The 19,321-nt window shown below is 34.6% G+C and overlaps 1 protein-coding gene across 3 annotated transcripts in view; it reads right to left on the reverse strand.

The window, feature by feature from the left end:
- The window catches only part of LOC121975037, a 92,430-nt gene that overhangs the window by 33,727 nt on the left and 39,382 nt on the right, over positions 1–19,321 (reverse strand). For all 3 annotated transcript variants that reach the window (XR_006110196.1, XM_042526396.1, XM_042526395.1), the window contains exons 8-9: positions 6,626–6,749; positions 6,447–6,563 (exon numbers count right to left, since the gene is read on the reverse strand). Coding sequence is in view for 2 of the 3 variants with exons in the window: in XM_042526396.1 (XP_042382330.1) it covers positions 6,447–6,563; positions 6,626–6,749 (241 nt within the window). In the remaining variant the exon portion in view is untranslated. The remainder of the gene's footprint in view (positions 1–6,446; positions 6,564–6,625; positions 6,750–19,321) is intronic.

Genomic DNA, 19,321 nt, shown 5'->3' on the forward strand with positions numbered 1-19,321 from the left:
AAAATTTTTAAAGAATTCTACAATTTGATTGAAAACCAATTTCAAACAAAAATACGTATTTTGAGAACAGATAATGGTACAGAATATTTCAATCAATCTGTAGAAATTTTTTTGAGGACAAAAGGCATCTTACATCAATCAACCTGTCCTGATACTCCAGAACAAAATGGAGTCTCTGAAAGAAAAAATAGGCACTTACTTGAAGTTGCTAGGGCCATAATGTTTTACATGAATATTCCAAAATACTTGTGGGGAGATGCAATTCTAACAGCAACTTATTTAATTAATAGGATGCCTACTAGAGTTTTAAACTACATCACGCCGTTGCAATGTCTAAAAAAATACTTCCCTGAATCTCGCATCAATTCTGATTTACCCCTTAAAGTATTTGGTTGCACCGCTTATGTACACATACCTAAGAGATCACGGTCAAAATTAGATCCTAGGGCAGAAAAATGTGTTTTTATAGGCTATGCTGCAAATCGAAAAGGCTACAAATTTTTTTGTCCTCTAAAAAAACGGTTCTTTGTAACAATGGATGCCACTTTCATGGAAACCAAACCATATTTTACCAAAAATTTGATTCAGGGGGAGAATCTAAGGGAACCAAATTTTTGGGAGATAACTAGAACTCTTCCAAATTTGGTTATTGACCAACCTCAAAAATCTCAAAATGAAAATAATGGGGAGTCCGAACCCATAATTGTCAACCATGAAATTGGTCTATCAGAAAAGGAAATACTTCGAATGGAAAAAAACCAAAATATCCTTGAACCTTTGGTTTATTCTAGGAGAAATGTCCTTGGAAGAAGTAAAGATGAATTAACCATTCCAGCACAAGCCTCATTGGAAGCCCCGGGCGAAGGAACACTGAATACTCCATGTACCTCTTTTTCCCCTAACTCACATGAAAACTCCACTTTACCTATTATTCTTGAGTCTACTAGTCCAACCTCAATTGTTCCGCAAGAAAATGACCCTGACAACCTTGACCTCCCCATTGCTTTTCGAAAAGGTACCCGAACCTGTACCAAACATCCCATTGCCAGATACATAACCCATGACCATTTATCCGAATCACATAAGGCATTTACTATTAATATTTCAAAACTTGTTGTACCTAGAAACATTCAGGAAGCACTGGAGGACAAGGATTGGAGATTAGCAGTGTTTGAAGAAATGAATGCCTTACAGAAAAATGGTACTTGGGAAATTATTGAAGCACCTAAGGATCAAAAGATAGTAGGGTGCAGATGGCTCTTCACTATAAAGAGTAAACCAGATGGGAGTGTAGAGAGATATAAGGCAAGGCTTGTAGCAAAAGGCTTTACGCAGACATATGGAATAGATTACCAGGAAACATTTGCTCCTGTCGCAAAAATTAACTCAATTCGAGTTCTTCTGTCACTTGCGGTCAATCTCAAATGGCCCTTATATCAGCTGGATGTTAAAAATGCCTTCCTAAATGAAGATCTAGATGAAGAAGTACTTATGAGTCTCCCTCCAGGTTTTGCAAGAAAGTTCGGAGTCGGAAAGGTGTGTAAACTGAAGAAGGCCTTGTATGGTCTAAAGCAATCCCCAAGGGCATGGTTTGAACGCTTTGGCAAAGCTGTGAAGCGACTTGGTTATGTTCAAAGTCAAGCTGATCACACCATATTTTACAAACACTCAAAGGAAGGTAAAACAACTGTGCTTATTGTATATGTTGATGATATTATCCTAACAGGGAGTGACTACAAGGAACTTGAAGAACTTAAAGGAAAGCTTGCAAAAGAATTTGAAATCAAGGACTTGGGAGTGTTAAAATACTTTCTTGGCATGGAGTTTGCAAGGTCCAAAGAAGGTATTTTTGTCAACCAACGAAAATATATCCTTGACTTGCTGACCGAAACTGGTATGCTGGGATGTAAGCCAGCTGAGACGCCTATGGAGCCTTACGTCAAACTACAACCAGCAGCGACAGAATCAGTAAAGGAAAGGGAGCGCTATCAAAGACTTGTCGGGAGACTGATTTATCTATCACACACTCGGCCTGATATAGCATTTCCAGTAAGTGTAGTTAGCCAATTCATGCACTCGCCTGGGTCTGAACACTTCGATGCTGTGTATCGAATCCTAAGGTATCTAAAGAGAACACCCGGTAAAGGACTTCTGTTTAAAACTCGGGGACATCTACAAGTTGAAGCTTACACTGATGCAGACTGGGCAGGAAGTCTAACTGATAGAAGGTCTACTTCGGGATATTGCTCGTTTGTGGGTGGTAATTTGGTCACTTGGCGTAGCAAGAAACAAAATGTGGTAGCTCGAAGCAGCGCAGAGGCTGAGTTTAGAGCCTTAGCTCATGGAATATGTGAAGTTTTGTGGATCAAGAGACTATTATTGGAATTGAAGATATCAGAGTTGGCGCCAATAAAGATGCACTATGACAACAGAGCAGCAATTTCAATTGCACACAATCCAGTACTTCATGATCGCACAAAGCATGTGGAAGTCGACAAGCACTTCATCAAAGAAAAAATAGACAATCATGTGATTAGTGTGGACTATATTTCCACCATTGAACAGGTTGCTGATCTACTTACAAAAGGGCTACACAAGAGACAGTTTGAATGTTTAGTAAGCAAGCTGGGTATGGAAGATATCTTTAAACCAGCTTGAGGGGGAGTGTCGAGAATATAGATTATTTAGGAAAGCTCTGAGGTGTAAATTATGCTAGCTAGCTGTCTTGATTATTTTTAGCAAGCTTTAATTAGCTTTAATTAGCATTAATTATTCTTAATTGCTGTAAATCATTGAGCTGTAATTATGTTGTAAATTATTATAAATACAATCTCAATAGGAGAGATCATTATGCCCTCAAGTTATCTCTTTCAAGTGGGTGAGATGATAGTACGTTAGAAAAGCATGGTCTAGATAGTCAAGTGGGGTAAGCCGCGTGTACCCTACTTGGTGTGTTTAACTAAGTGGAACTAACTGAAGCTACCTCACCGCATCCTAGACTAGTTAAATCAAAGTTTTTCAATAGATTAGTTAAGTGTTCAATTTTACGAATCAGCTTTATCTTAGAAAGTGATCATTGCTCCGATACCCAAGAATACGAATCAGAAGTTGAAACCTGGAATGTGCACTTAGTTGGTCACTTGAATTTAACACAAGGTCAAACAATCCTTAGAATTCAAACTATATTAATAAAGATAAAATTGACAATCATCATACAAAATCTATAAGGTACCATGCAACTTTGCTACAATGCTACAATATAAGGTACCATGTTTGAAAATCTAAAAATGGTTGAGATAGATATAAAGGTAGAAGCTAGTCAATTTAAATATAATCCAAAATAACTTTAATTATTTAAAACCAAATAACTAAAAATCTAACTTAAATTAATCCAAAATTCAATTTAATAAATCTAATTTAATTAATCCAAAATTTAAATAATTAATATGAAGTGAAGTTAACTAATCTAATTTCAATCAAATCTAATTCAATTAATTCAAATTAATTTAATTAATCTAATTCATATAATCAATCCAATTAATTAAAATTTAATGAATTCAAAATTTATTTAATTAATATAATTCACTTAATTAATCAATTTAATTAAATTTAATTTTAAAAAATTCATAATTATACTTAATATACCTATTCAACTTAAATTTAATTATTATTTTAATCTTAACCAGATATAATTACTTAAATTAACTTAATTAAGCATAATCAAATGCATTTAATTTTAACTTGATCAATAATTTAAAAACTTAATTATTTAATATTAACTTAATTTAAACATGTTTAACTTAAATCAATTTAAACAATTAAACTTTAATCTTAATTAAATAATTTTAACAATTAAACCATAATTAATTAATCTAAACTCAATTAATAAATCTAACATTATTTAACTTATTTAATCTTAACTTAATTAGTTAATCTTAACTTAACTAAAATTTGATTAATTAAAATCGATTAAAATTTGATTAACTAAATTTAACTAATTTTAAAGTTAACTTTCATTTAATTTAAGTAATAGTTTTAACTTTAAACTTAATTAAAGTTTCTAATTAAATTTAATTTAATTAACTAAACCTAAACTAATTAATTTAACTTAATTAATCTAAAATTAATTTAAAATCTAACTTAATTAGTTCAAAATAAATTAAATAAATCTAATCAAACTAAGTTATTTTAACTTTAATTTATAATTTAAACTTAATTAAGCCTATATAATCAAGTTAAATAAGCCAAATTTAATTAACAACTTTAATTTAAATAATCAAACCAAAATTAAATTAAAAATTCTAATTAATCAATCAGAATTAATTTGAACTAATTTAATTAATTCAATTAATCTGAAAATTACTTAATCAAGATAAACATAAACCCAACAAATCCAATTTCGTTAATTCAATTCAAAATTAATTAATAATCAAGTGAACGCTATACTTGAACAATTATATATATATATATATATATATAAAGAGCTAAAACTAAGTAGAGTTAATAATGCCCAATTATAGTTAATGATTTTTCAAGTTTTTTTTAATCTAGTAAATTATAAAATTTAGTAAAAATTAAGGGAAAATAGAAATGACTAATTTAGACTTTAATAAATTATGAACAAAAGGAATAATGTAAATATGCTTGAAAACTTATGATTGATTATACAAGCTTCGACTCTAATGACCCATTAGCTTGTTTAAAGTCTTAATTGCTTAATATCAATTATTGCAAATATTAATACTTTTGGTAAAGCATTCATTGGTGTTATTGCAAACCGTGCTTAAAGTTGTCTTTTGAATATATTTTTAAGTGCAAAATATTTTTTTTGATCTTTCAAATTTGAAATGTCATTTAAAGGCTATTTTTTTTGAAGATTATCTTTGATTTAAAAATAATTTTTTAAAATCCTCTTTGACTCAAAAATATTTTTTTCATATATTTCTTAAAAAATATCTTTTTGAAAATACCATTTATGAAAAAATTTTGAGTACTTGAAAAATAATAAGTTTGTTTTAAAAAAACATTCGTCTTTAAAAATTCTAAGTGTTTTCAAGGATTTTTTTTTTAAATTAGATATCTTAAATATTTGTACATTTAACTGTTCTTTCAAAATTATTTCCACATACTTCTATTTTTTTTGGAAATATTTTTTCTCCCTAATTACTTTGTGATTTTTTAATCTCCCTACTAATTTTTTATTTGTGTCAAAGGGGGAAAAAATAGGTTAAAGTTTTTAGAAAAAGTTTAAGTATTTTCAAAAACTCCTAAAATGTTAATTTCATGGAGAGAAATTAGGTTAAGGGGGAGTATTTTTGAAAATATATTATATATATATATATATATATATTTTAACTTTGAACTAAGTTGTCATTATCAAAAAGAGGGATTGTTGGTACACGGAGCACTAGATAATCGAATCTGGGTTCTAATGTTGCCAAAAGTTCAAAGTTAAACTTATTTGTGATTTAATGATGTTGATCAAGTGTGAAGGTAGCTCAACCAAAAAGTCTTAAGACTAGACAAGTAAAAGTCCATTGTTTTACAAATTAGCATTCTTATATTCTATGTTTCAAATTTAAGATAATCAAGATTCCTATAATGTTTGTTCTTATTGAACCTATGGTATGAAAAATCTTGCATACATAACACTACCCAAAATATAGCGGTTATTACTGAGACATTGCAATCAGACCCTGCATTACATTCCTTTCGAAGAACAATATAGCATGAGTATAATAATTTGATGAATCCATTCATTATGCATTTATTTGTGTTTGATGTTGATTAGCAACCTAACGTAACCCTCAATCTTTTTCATCCAATCTTAGGACATATATTTTTAATAATTTTTAACTTATAATTCACGTAGTGTTTTTTCAAAAATGTCACAAGTTATATCATTATGCTTTCTATTATTTTAAAAGAGAAATGATATTCTTAAGGAAAATTCTTAAGGATAGACACATAAATGATGGGACCCACAAAAAGTGAAATAGTGGGTCCCATCATTTATGTGTCTATCTTTAAGAATTTTCCTTATGAGTATCATAGCTCATTTTAAAAATATATATTTTTACTTTTTAGAAAAAAATCCAATTCATTTAGTAGTTTTGACCAAAATTACTACATGGGTTTACTTAGGCGCAAGTGTCAAATCAGTTGAGATGGGTAGGTGAAGGTGTAATGGATTTCGAAAAGAACAAATTTAGCAGAAAACATTGAATGGATGTTCTTGTGATGATAAATAAAAAATGGACACTCCTTTGGTGATTCTGTAAAGAAGGGACATTTTGATTTTTGTGCCCAGCTTATGTCGATATCTGGTATATATCATGGCATGACTAGCTCAAACTTACTAGTATTGATAAAAGAATATTCGCATACCAACCCACCTAAAGTATACTAGTAATGATAAGTTGAATAAATGGTCCTTGGCGGCTTACCTCTTGTGAACCAGACAGCTGCAAAAGGAGCTTCAATTTTGCTGAGCCCTCTCCAACGTTATGAAGAACGTATGGAATTTCCATCTCACATAGTGCTTCCCGTATGATTCTTGAATACTACATAGTACAAATTAATTTAGAAAAAAGACGCATACTTTGGAATATCAAACCAAACTTACCATATTGTTCTCATATGAAAAAAGTTCCAATTTTAGAGAAGGTTGTGTTCCTGCTGCATTTTCCCACAATGTCATTCCTCTACCAGACCGGAGAAGAGTAGGTACCCATCCAGTAAACATAGTGCTGCACCTCTCAAAGAAGGATAATCGAGTTAATAATAAATTAATAAATACATATTATGATATTATTTTAAAGTAAACAATCTAATATGGTCTAATTACCATAATACCAAAATGACTTGCACAGGTTGAACACCATTATTTTCTTTTCCAGTATCATGAAATAAGTTGAAGATTACATAATGTGAGTCCTTGAATCGTATTTGGATTGTTAAACTAGCGCTGATCCACCAAATGCCATGCAGCATATTCTCAGGTTGTCCTTGTCGAGTTCCTACTTGAAATATATGTACAAAGGTCTATTTGCATCTCTAAAGGGGGAAGATTCAGGAATCAGTTCAAATATATTGTGGCAATCCAACTTGGTTCTTTAAAAACTATTTAACAGGTCTACTACATGAAGTTCAGATTTCATTGGATATTTCATTTTTTTCTATGATGAAGCGATAATAAAGCTTTGTGTTGTCCTTTTCATCAAAACACCAATTTTGGGTGCATGGCATCTTGATTGTTGCAGTAGAACTTTATTGGTTCTATAGGGCTATGGTCTAGCTTGATTATCAACTCCTTAACCCAAATGAGGCTCTATTCTCCCTATTTCTTATTAAATTACCTCCAAAAAAGAAATCAATAGCTAGAAGTGGATCATCTGTTTAAAGTAGACCTCATCATAGTTCGGAACCGCCGGTTCAAAGGTTCCAAGAACGTCGACCATTAACCTTCTAAGGAGGTTATGGTTCACGGTTTGGAACCGCTGATTACGATTTGGTTCACAGTTTGCTAGGGTTCAAAATTATTATTATTTTTATTTAAAAAATTATAAATATAAAAAATATAAAAAGGGGATATCCACTTATTTGTTGGGAGTAAACCCGTTTGTTGGGAGTAAACCCGTTACAATATGTGTGATCGTCTCAGAAGCTCTTTTCCACGCTTCTGAGTGCGTACCAGAGTCACAAGGACTTACAAGCAAGTAGGTTTGAGCAGATAATCTCAAACTATCGACTCTAGCGAGCCGAGCCACGCGCCGAGTAGGTGAGTCGCGGACACTGTGAGTTGTCGAGCGACGCCAAGTTGCTGCTGAGAGTTGCTAACAGAATGTCGAGAGCTGCAATACGAACTCAGAGTGGATGCCGAGTCCAGCAGAGCGTTGTGTCCTTAAAACAGATTCGGCCCCTCCGCGGTGCTCAGAGTATTAGGTGGACGTCTGTTTCCAGGATAAAACGGCAGGATCACGAGCACAACCGAGCACTGGTTGTCAAGGTTTGAGCAGATAATCTCAAACTGTCGACTCTAGCGAGCCGAGCCACACGCCGAGTAAGTGAGTCGCGGACACCGTGAGTTGTCAAGCGGCGCCAAGTTGCTGCTGAGAGTTGCTTACAGAATGTCGAGAGCTGCAATACGAACTCAGAGTGGATGCCGAGTCCAGCAAAGCACTGTGTCCTTAAAACAGATTCGGCCCTTCCGCGGTGCTCAGAGGATTAGGTGGACATCTGTTTACAGGATAAAACGGCAGGATCACGAGCACAACCGAGCACTGGTTATCGTGACGATCTGAACTAGATCCGAAAACTATCACTATTTCCATCGGCAAAAGAAGAGCACAACAGAAGGGAAGGAAACATGGGGATTCAAGGAGGAATGGAAGCACGTGCTCACTTGTGCTCTTTCTCACACAACGCTCACTTGAGCTTTTCTCACACAAAGCTTACTTGAGTTTTTCTGTGCTTTCTCTTCATTCCTCTCAAAGGTCTTATATAGACCTTGTCTGTTCTTGCCAACAAGTTGGCTTGTAAGCACAACGAGCAAGCCACGTTGTGGCTTGCATGCTTGCCAACGAGCAAGCAAGCCACATGCTTGTCAACAAGCCACAACGTGGCTTGCATGCAAGCTTGCCACATGGCTTGCAGGCAAGCTGGCGACCTTCCCTTACCTTTTTACCCTTGTTACCTTTGGAAGTGAGCACACTTCCATTTCTCATTCACATAGTGTTAGTTCCTTCGATATTAAACTCTTCTACCTTGTCATTTGAAAGTTGTATTCCTTGTATTCTAGATGCAACTCTCGTCCAATCATCAAGTAATGCTTGTGCTTTTAAAGAGCTAGGAGACAGTAATCGTCTTTCATCTAATATATTAGCTCTAAAACTAAATGTTACTACTACAGCAACATTAGAACAACAACGGTTGATATGGATAAGCTAGAATTTCTTTTGCTATGATGGAAAGGATGGAAAATTTTCGAGTCTTCTACGATCACGACCATAAAATATCGAAATCTACCTCACTATCTGTTTCACTAAAATTAAAATAAGTCGTAAAATAATTCTCAAATTCTTATCTAAAATCAATTCTTATTTGAAATCCTCATGGATGTTTCATCCGTTCTTTTAATAAAAATTATACTTTTATAAGTTTTAAATTACTACTACCACTAATATTTTTTTATTTCTTATACAATAGTTTCTAATTCATATCTTAAACCATAATCTTTATAAATATCATATAAATTATTTCTAGTATTTTGTACAATATTAGCGAAGAACCTTTAAATGGAATTAAAGCATCAAAATATATATCTAACATTTCATATAAAACATCTAATTTAAGTCTCAAGTTTAAAGCAAATACAACTAAATAAATATCAAGAATCCGATAAAAATATTTTCCCCATTTTTTTTATTACTAAGGAGATAAAAATTATTCATAACATATTTATTTAAAATTAAAGTTATGTTATAACAAATCATCATAACTAAATGAGAAGTAGGATAATAAACACCAAAAAGTTGTTTAATTGTATCATTAAATATTATTAAAATTTTACAAATACTACTACATATATTTTATTGGTGTGAAAATATTCATTAATTTTATTAGCATTTTGTATAAAAAATAAACATAATAATTCTCTATATTGAAATAAATTTTATAACAATTTATGTTGAATTCCAACATGTTGGTAGACCACATGGAAATTTTTTAGATCTCATTTCATTTCTTTACAAATTGTACTTCATCATTTCATTAGACTAGGATGTGATCATAAATAAGAAATACCAATTTTAATTAATTTAATTTGATTTTCTAAAATTTGTAAACCATCTTAGATGCATAAATTTAAAATATTGTTGGTACAGTTTGCACTAACGGTCTAACTCAGATTTCAATGAATGACAAATAAGTTAAGTTAGATTGTGTTGTGATCTAACTACTTGATCAAGTGTACAGGAGAAGTCTATATAGGTTGATGGGCTGCCAGATATTTGGCAGAAAATCTAGCTAGGTCAATGAGCCGACCGAATAGCTGGTACAAAATCCAGATAGGTCGACAGGCTAACCAGATATCTGGCATGAAGTCCAGCTAGGTCAAAGGGCCGACCAGATAGCTGGCATGAAGTCTAGACAGGTTGATGGGATGACCGAATGTTTGGCAAATTGGTAAGTTAAGGTAAGTCACTAGAGAAGAGTGACCTTGTGAGGACGTGTCCCGATTGAGGGACAGTAGGCGTCGGTTCAGTTTAGGTCCATTTGGGATCCCTAAAACTAAGACCGTAATTAGTTCCTGGTCCTGGGAGGACAAGAACTAGCTACTACTCTTTATTATTAATTGTTATTGTCCTAATAATTATTTTGTAGGTTATTTGGACTAACGTTGTTTTGTAGAAAAAAATGAGCAAATTTGCCTTCGGATGAACAGTGTCTGAAGGTGTCTTCAAGCAGTGAAGGCGCCTTCGTACTGTTCATTGAAAATATTTTAAAAGTCAATTCATATTCTTCTAAAATCATACATAATAGTTTAGATATATTGTGAGTAATGTGTGCATCAAAGACTCAATATGCTAATAAACATTTTTGAATTATCAAAGAGTTGTCGGTCTAATGGCAAGTCACACTCAATACTTTACTATTTAATTTATTAAATTCTTTAATTAAATCTTTCTTTCCCCATCTAACTGATTTTTTAACTATACGAGTGAGTGTCGGGGAACACGTTTAACAGATGGGTTAAGTGATCCTTGACAAAAATTATTAAATGTGCATTTAGACCCAAAACTAAAAGAAAGATGTTCTATAGAAACAAATCCAGTTAATGATTCTCTTAATTTATTATCAAAATATTTAAATGAACTTGAATCGGTACCTCCACTAGCCTATGATAATTTGGACAGTGTGTTTCAGAACGTTCAACTAAAAATTTCGTCAGGTGCTTTGTTTTGACGTGTCGCTTCAATGACTCATAACCATCACCTAATTGAAATTTATAGGAGGTTTTGCAATCTTATATTTTGCACAAAATTCTCAAGATGGAAGAATAATTTTCTCAAAATGTTTAATAAAAATAGGTGATTTTAAAGATGGAGTATCCCGAATCGTAGAAGTTTAGCTACTTCCTTATGACTTGACTGTCAAAAGTTGCTCTAGTTTATCATTGGTAAATTGAATGGTGTCGAGATTCAAATTCATAGTGACTATTTCTTTGCCCTTCCGAGACCAAGATGAACCTCCTTCCATGAGAATTAGACAATTAGTGTATCATAAAAAAAATTTTAAAAATAATACAACAACAACCAAGTCATTTCCCACTAGGTGGGGTCGGCTGTATGAATCCTTTTATGCCATTGGGCTCTATCTCCTATTATATCATCATCTATATTTAAATAAATTTTATCTTGTTTTATTGTTGCTAACCAAATCTTTTTTTGTCTTCCTCTTCCTCGTTTGATATGCATGTTTATCATAGTTTCACATCGCCTAACTGGAGCATTTATTGGTCGTCTAAGTACATGTCTGTACCATCTTAAACGTGTCTCTCGAAGTTTTTCCTCAATAGATGTAACTCCGACTTTCTCTCTAATGCTCTCATTTCTTATTTTGTCCATCTTTGTATGTCCACACATCCGCCTTAACATCCTTATCTCTGCAACTCTCATCTTCTACTCATGTGCTCGAGTCATAGTCCAACATTAAGCTCCATACAACATAGCAGGTCTAACTGCGGCTTTATAGAACTTACCTTTAAGTTTAAGAGGTACTTTACGGTCACATAAAACACTCTACGCTCCCCTCCATTTCACTCATCCTGCTTGTATTCTATGTAAGACATCTCTCTCAATCCCTTCATCATTTTGTAAAAATGATCCTAAATATTTAAATCTCTCGGTTCCGGGCAACTCATCCTCTCCTATCTTAACAATTGTTTCATTACTTCTAATATTGCTAAACTTATAATTATATATAATCTGTTATCTACTAAACCTAAAATCTAACTTTCTAGTTGTCTTGCCAAGAGTCGAATGTAGCTTTAACTCTTCACGTGTCTCATCGAGCAAAATAGTGTCTAAACAACATATACCATCATAGTGTGTCTTGGATGTGTCTATTGAGTTCATTTATAAATAGTGTAAAAAAGATATGAATTTATAGTGAATTCTTTATGTAACTTTACTTTCATAGTGAACATTTTGGTTGATTTGCTGAGTTTTCACTCTTGTCATTATATCCTCATACATATCCTTATTTATTTCAATATATTCTTTTCTAGAATTCTCCACGTAATTTTTATCGGGACTTTGTTATAAGCTTTTTCTAGGTTAATGAATACAATGTGTAAGTATTGCTTTTTTTTTTTCGATACTTTTCAATTAGAAGGAAGACGAGCCTTAGTGTGTGCGAAAATAACCTTTTGCAACGTAGGTAACTCCTTTCAATAATCCTTTCTTACCCAAAGTTTCATAGTATGACTCATTAGTTTAATACCCCTATAGTTTGCACAATTTTGTACGTCTCCCTTATTCTTATATAAGGGAACTAGAGTACTTATCCTCCATTGATCAGGCATTTTTTTCGTTTTCAATATCATATTAAATAATTTTGTAAGTCATTCAATACCTTGTTTCCCTAAGAACTTCCATACCTCTATCGGAATATCATCTTGTCTAACGACTTTTCCATTGTGCATCTCATTTAAAGTTTGTTTTACTTCTAAAGTTTGAATTCTATGATAAAAATTAAAATTTTTATGCTCATTTGACCTAATTAAATTACCTAAGTTAAGTTTATCACCTAAACCTTCATTAAAAAGTTGATGAAAATACCTCTTCCACCACTCTTTTATTTCTCCATCGTTTACTAATACCCTATTACATTCATCTTTAATACATTTTATTTGGCTAAGATCTCTTGTTTTTATTTCTCTCACTTTAGCTATTCTATAAATGTCTCTTTCCCCTTCTTTTGTATCCAATTTTTTATATAACCGTTCAAAAGTTTCATTTTTTGCTTCACTCACTACTTTCTTAGCTTCTTTCTTGGCTATTGTATATTTTTTAAAGTTTTCCTCGTTCTTACAAATATATAATTCCTTATAAGATATTCGTTTTTCCTTCACTTTCTCTTCTACTTTCTCATTCCACCACCAAGATTCTTTACTTAGTGGCGCATGTCCCTTTAACTCACTGAGTACACTCTTAGCTATTATTTTCAATTTTAATACCATCTTATCCATGTTGTATTAGAGTCATCGTATATTTCACCTAATGTTTGTACTTCTACCTTCTCCTTAAATATATGTTGCTTTCCATCATTTAACTTCCACCACTTAATTATAGGAATTGTATATATTTTCTTTCTATTGATACTATGTTTGAGGCGTATATCCAACACTACTACCCTATGTTGGGTAGTTAAGCTTTCTCCAGGGATGACTTTGCAATCTTTACAAATCTTTCTATCCTTTTTCCTAACTATAAGAAAGTCAATTTGCGATTATTATTTCCACTTTTGAATGTGACTAAGTGTTCTTCTCTTTTCTTAAAAAACGTATTAACTAATATAAGGTCATATGCTATCGCAAAATCTAATATAGTTTTCTCTTCCTTATTTCTCGTTCCAAACTCATACCTCCCATGTACTCTCTCATATTCCTCATTTTTCACTCCGACATGCCCATTTAGATCACCTCCTATTAAAATCATTTCATTTGGTGGAATATTTTATAATATTTCATCTAAGTCCTCCTAAAACCTTGATTTGGTTGCTTCACCTAATCCTACTTGTGGTGCATATACGCTAATTATGTTCATAGTTTCTTTCGCCACTATTATTTTAAGGGTTATAATTCTATCTCCTTTTCTAACTACTTCTACAACTTCATCCTTTAACAAACTATCTACAATAATACTCACTCCATTTCTTGCTTTACTCTTTCCAGTATACCATAACTTAAAACCCGAGTTCTCTATCATCTTTGCCTTCTCACCTGTCCATTTTGTCTCTTGTACACATAAAATACTAATTTTTCTCCTAATCATCATATCTACTACCTCCATTGATTTACCAGTGAGAGTTCCTATGTTCCATGTTCCAAATCTTAGATTATTAATTTTCCTATTATATTTGTTCTTATCTAACCTATGGTGTGAGAACTCTTGCCTATTTAACACTACACCCAAGTTCTCATGGAGATGTAGCGGTCCTTGCTGAGACGTTACAGTCGGACCCTGTAACGCGAACTCTTGCATATTTATCACTACACCCGAGTTATGGAGATGTAGCGATCCTTACCGAGACGTTACAGTCGGATCCTGCAACGCGTTCCTTCCGGGGAACAACCTAGCATTAGCACAATAATTTAATGGATTCATTCATTGAATATTTACCATAGTTTGACGCTGGTTGGCAACCTAACGCAACCCTCCTCCTTTATTATTATTACTATTATTATTTTAAAAATAATAATAATAGTAATAATAATAATGATAATAATAAAAAAAGAAAGCTCGGTGCACGAAGCTCCCGCTATGCGAGGTCCCGGGGAAGGATCCATTGTACGCAGCCTTACCTTGTTTTTTGAGGATTCGAACACGTAATATTTTGGTCACAAAGCAACAACTTTACCGTTGCACCAAGGAAGAGGGGGGGGATAATGTTTTGATGCTGTTAGATAGTAGAGTTCGCTAGAGGGGGGGATGAATAGCGATTGTCGAGAATTCGAAAATCAATTCGAGTACGCAGCGAAAATAAGGAAAGTAAGGGCAACGCTAACACAACCAATTTTACTTAGTTCGGAGCCTTCGTCGACTCCTACTCCAAGGCTCACACTCGTTGAGTGCTTTCGTTGGACAATCACTAATAATTCTCAAAGAATGATTACAAAATGAGTACAGGAATTATTAAAAAAAAAATACCGACAACAGAAATAGAAATGAATCGTAGGTTGTTGGAGAAGGCTCGCGAAGTCGCAGGAACAGTGCGCAACAGAGCAGTCGTAGCAGAAGTTGTTGTATTTTGCTCCAGGTGGTGGCCTCCTTATATAGGAAGCTTCGGGCGCCCGGATCCCTTCGAGGCGCTTGAACTATGATGTAGGTCCAACCAACCAGCGCGCTCCACGTTTGCGTCGAGATAGAATTTTGCATTCCGGGCACCCGGACCACCATTTTCCAACAAATCCTTTTCCTGCAAGAAAATGTTAGTCCGAGGCAAATACAAATTATACTACGCTACAAAATAAAGTGTTAGCACAATTATAGTCAATTAGGGTAGTAATTAGATTTTGTCTTCTCAAGAACAGAATCTAGTCAAGATCTCAACTTAGATTTCCGAAATGGGTCTAAGTTTGATCGACGCCTACTGTTCTCTCAAACAGGGAACGCGTCCTCACCAAGTCACTCCCCGACTTACCTTAACTTACCTGCCAGACATTCGATCAGCCCATCGACCTGTCTGGACTTCGTGCTAGCTATCCGGTCAGCCCGTCAACCTAGCTGGGCTTCGTGCCAACTATTCGGTCAGCCCGTCAACCTAGTTGGGCTTCGTGCCAGATATCCGGTCAGCCCGTCGACCTATCTGGACTTCGTACCAGCTATCTGGCTGGCCCGTTGACCTAGCTAGATTTCTCCTGCACACTCAGTCAAAGTGTTAGATCACAACATAACATAGCCTACTTTGTCATTCATCAAAACCTAAGTTAGACTGCTAGTGCTAACCGCACCAACAAACGCATGTTTTATAGATAACGAATGTGTTTTTCAATCGCTACGATGTTTTGACGAAGTTCTACGACCTTTTTTTTTACTTGGAAATTTTGATGCTGGAATTTTCGTGAAGTTACTGCTGCCTTAGAGGCGTTGAAGTGCAGATTTGCCGCAGTTTTATTGACTTTTTGATTGAAAATCTGATGCCGGAAAGAATCAGGAGTTTACTGTTGCCTTAGGGACATTAGAGAGGTGCTTTGATAAAGTTTTGTCGACCTTTTACGGGAAATAATCTGGAGTTTGTTGTTGCCTATGGGACATTGGAGAGGTGGTTTGACGTGCTGCCTGAGAGACGTGGAAGGGTGTTGGAGTTGAGGAAGTGTTGTTGTGGCGAGGAAAAAGAGCGGGAGTCGAGGAAGTTCGGTCCAGTGGTTTAACCGTGAGTCGAAGGGGCTTAGAAGGGGCTGGTCGATGGTTGTGTCGTTGGTTGAGTCGATGGTTGAGTCGAGGGCTGGGAAGAGGTTCGAGTAAAGATCTAATCGAGTTTAGAGGTTGTCGTAGGAGATGGGAGGAGTTGGATCAGTTTTGGGACAGCAGTTGAGGTGTCAGTAAAAGGTCTTAAGACAAGGTTTTAAGTCTAGGATTGAGGGGGTGAAGATTTGAGCTATATAGATACGTTTAGAGGTGGATGGAAGGGGGTTTGGTATTTTTAGTTTGAACCAATGTGGGTGGCGGTAACATCTCTAAACTTTATTTTATATCTAAGCACCTTTAATTCATTTATTACATGTCATTGGTATTGCGCTTTAAAATCATAGGAAAAAGGAATTTATACATTTTAGTAATGATTTTGACGTATGAAAAGTGAATCAGTTTTTCTTTTAGCAATGAGAATTATTTGTGCCTATTTGATGGGTAAGGAATCCGGCTTAGAGGATACCAGAATTCTTACTAAATCAGGAGAAAAAGAGGTTGTGAAATTCGGCTTAGAGGATACCAGTGAACGCAACCGAACCTAGTACTAAGGTAAACGTTTGGCCAAACGAACAAAGGTTGAGGTAAAGGGGCTACATTCAATGATATGAACTCACTTAAATATTCTGATGTTTAAAGTTAATGTTGAAAGTTAATGTTTGATGTTATTTTATTAATGTTTGAAGGTTCATGGAATTAAATGCCAGCAAGGTTTAAATTTTAAATGTCCAAGATATTTTTCTTAAAAATATATATTGAAAAACATATGAATATATGTTTATTTCTTGCTATAAAATGTTTGAACTTGCTGAGTCTTTAGACTCACTAAATCCATATGGCGCAGGTAATGAGGAGACAGAGGGTCTTGATGGATGAGCTAGCTCGTACCAAGCAGTGCACACTCAATGACCTTGTTCTTTCTTTTTCAGTTTATGTTATTCTCCGCATTAGGATGTTGAGTTTTTTTCTGAGTCGGTGATGTAATTGCTGGTCAGATGTCTTAGATTCCTTTATTTGGTTGGTTGCACATTCTGGTCTTTAAATATTTATTCATACTGTTAATTCTGATGTTCAAACAGGATTTTGTTTTATTGATTTCTAGTTGAGCATGTTCAAAATGCACAACATCGAAGTTGATTTATTTAACTTTAGTTATTTTTGAGAGGGTTTGTACAATGTATTTCAAAAGCTATAAGGGGATAAAGTTTTAGGTCATTCCAATTAGAGAATTGGAATTGAAAGCAGTTTAGATTTCAAAATTTAGAGACGAGTGGAGAATATGGTTTGAAAACAATAAAATGAATAGTCTATTTATAGAATTTGGAGAATAATGACCACTAAATCGTAGTCATTAATAAAAAAATGATCAAATAGTCTCATCATTCAAAAATAAAAAAAATTTAACGGTTAGAACTGCTGATTAACCAATGGTTGGATAGTCATATTCAAAATAAAATAAAAATTGAACCGACGGTTCAAACTACTTGTTCACGATTAATTTGGGGCCCTAGAAAGGTCAGTTATCGTTCCAACCTATTTAACCAAGTCAACAAGTAACCAACCCGTCAACTCGATTATGGATCCAAGCTAGGTCCGGTTCAGACCCAGCCCGTGGTTGGCCTAGTTTTAAGGATTGGCCCAATCTATATCAAAATATCCTAAATCATTAGAAAAAAAAAATCCCTATAACAATCTCGAGATATTGTAATGTTCTTAAGGCTCCTACCCAACAATAATGACATGGGATCTCTCAAAAATTGATTGATCATAATAACCGAAAATAATGTCAGCTTGTGTAACTTAATGCTGACAATCTAGGCAAAAGATTAACAAAATGATTTAGTTCAAACCGATTCTGTTCTTGGATTTTGAAGAGCAGTGTTACAACTGCTCTTAATAAACCGCTTCTATATAAGTGTTTTTTTTCTAGTGCGGAGAGATTCATGGAGATTGATCAAGGCTTCCACCACAATATTTGGATGAGCAATATGGTGGAGCATTCTCTAGTGATCGACGATCTCCTTCACTATTTCCCTATCGTCACCATTGACACCGAGTTTCCCGACTTCCTCCGCAACACTCCCAGCCACGCCTCTGACGAACAATGCATGCCGACGTCAAGCACAATGTCAACGGAACCAACATCATCCAATTCGGCCTCGCCTTGTCGATGCTAGCAACAACCAGTCATGGCCCGGTTGTTGACATGGTTGGTGTCGTTCTCTCCTCTCTTGTTTTTCTTCAGTTTCTCTTTTGTGATTTCTTCATGATTATTACGGTTTGATCTCAACACGAACTAAGCACTCAATAAGTTGGAGCCTTTGACCACATTGAGGACTCATGGAAAACCCGAGTAGACTGGAGCACTGCATAAGATTGAACAATTTGCCAACTTAGCCTAGCTTCAACTTTTTGAGTTCAAATTAAATTTATTTTATTAACATTATAATTGTAGCAAAAGCAGTGGATCGTTTGAGCGAATTCAAATTCAGTTATTTTTTTTCCCCCACTGGCTAACAATTTTCCATGTAAAAATTTAAATTGGAAAGCCAGGTCTAACATTAATATAAAAAAAATTGAAAAAAAAAATTAAGACCAGTTCCGAAATAAACTCCTAAAATTTTTGTTATTTCTGTTAACTGATTGTTCAAATAAATACGAGTCCGGTTAACTTTTAATTCTCTGCACGCAATCTTCTTCCTCCTCTACCAGAAATTCATAGATCGATCTATCAAGCCTTCCACCATGGACGTTTGGATGAACAATGTGGTGGAGCATTCTCTAGTAATCGAGGATCTCCTCTGTTATTTCCCTATCGTTGCCATCGACATTGAGTTTCCCGGCTTCCTCCGTGACACTCCCCGCCACGCCTCCGATGAACAACGCTACGCCGACGTGAAGCACAATGTCGACGGCACCAGCATCATTCAATTCGGCCTCGCCCTGTTCGATGCTAGCGGCAACCAGCCATGGCCCGGGTGTTGCTGGCAATTCAACTTCGCCGACTTCGACCCCGACCTCAGTGCTTCCTCGCCTAACTCCATCCGCCTCTTGCAGGAGAGCGGCCACGACCTGCATAAGAACCGCCGCAACGGTTCTTATGCAGGTCGTGGTGGATAGCTAACTTC

This window comes from Zingiber officinale, chromosome 4B, assembly GCF_018446385.1.
Source record: "Zingiber officinale cultivar Zhangliang chromosome 4B, Zo_v1.1, whole genome shotgun sequence".
Classification (NCBI taxonomy): Eukaryota; Viridiplantae; Streptophyta; class Magnoliopsida; order Zingiberales; family Zingiberaceae; genus Zingiber; species Zingiber officinale.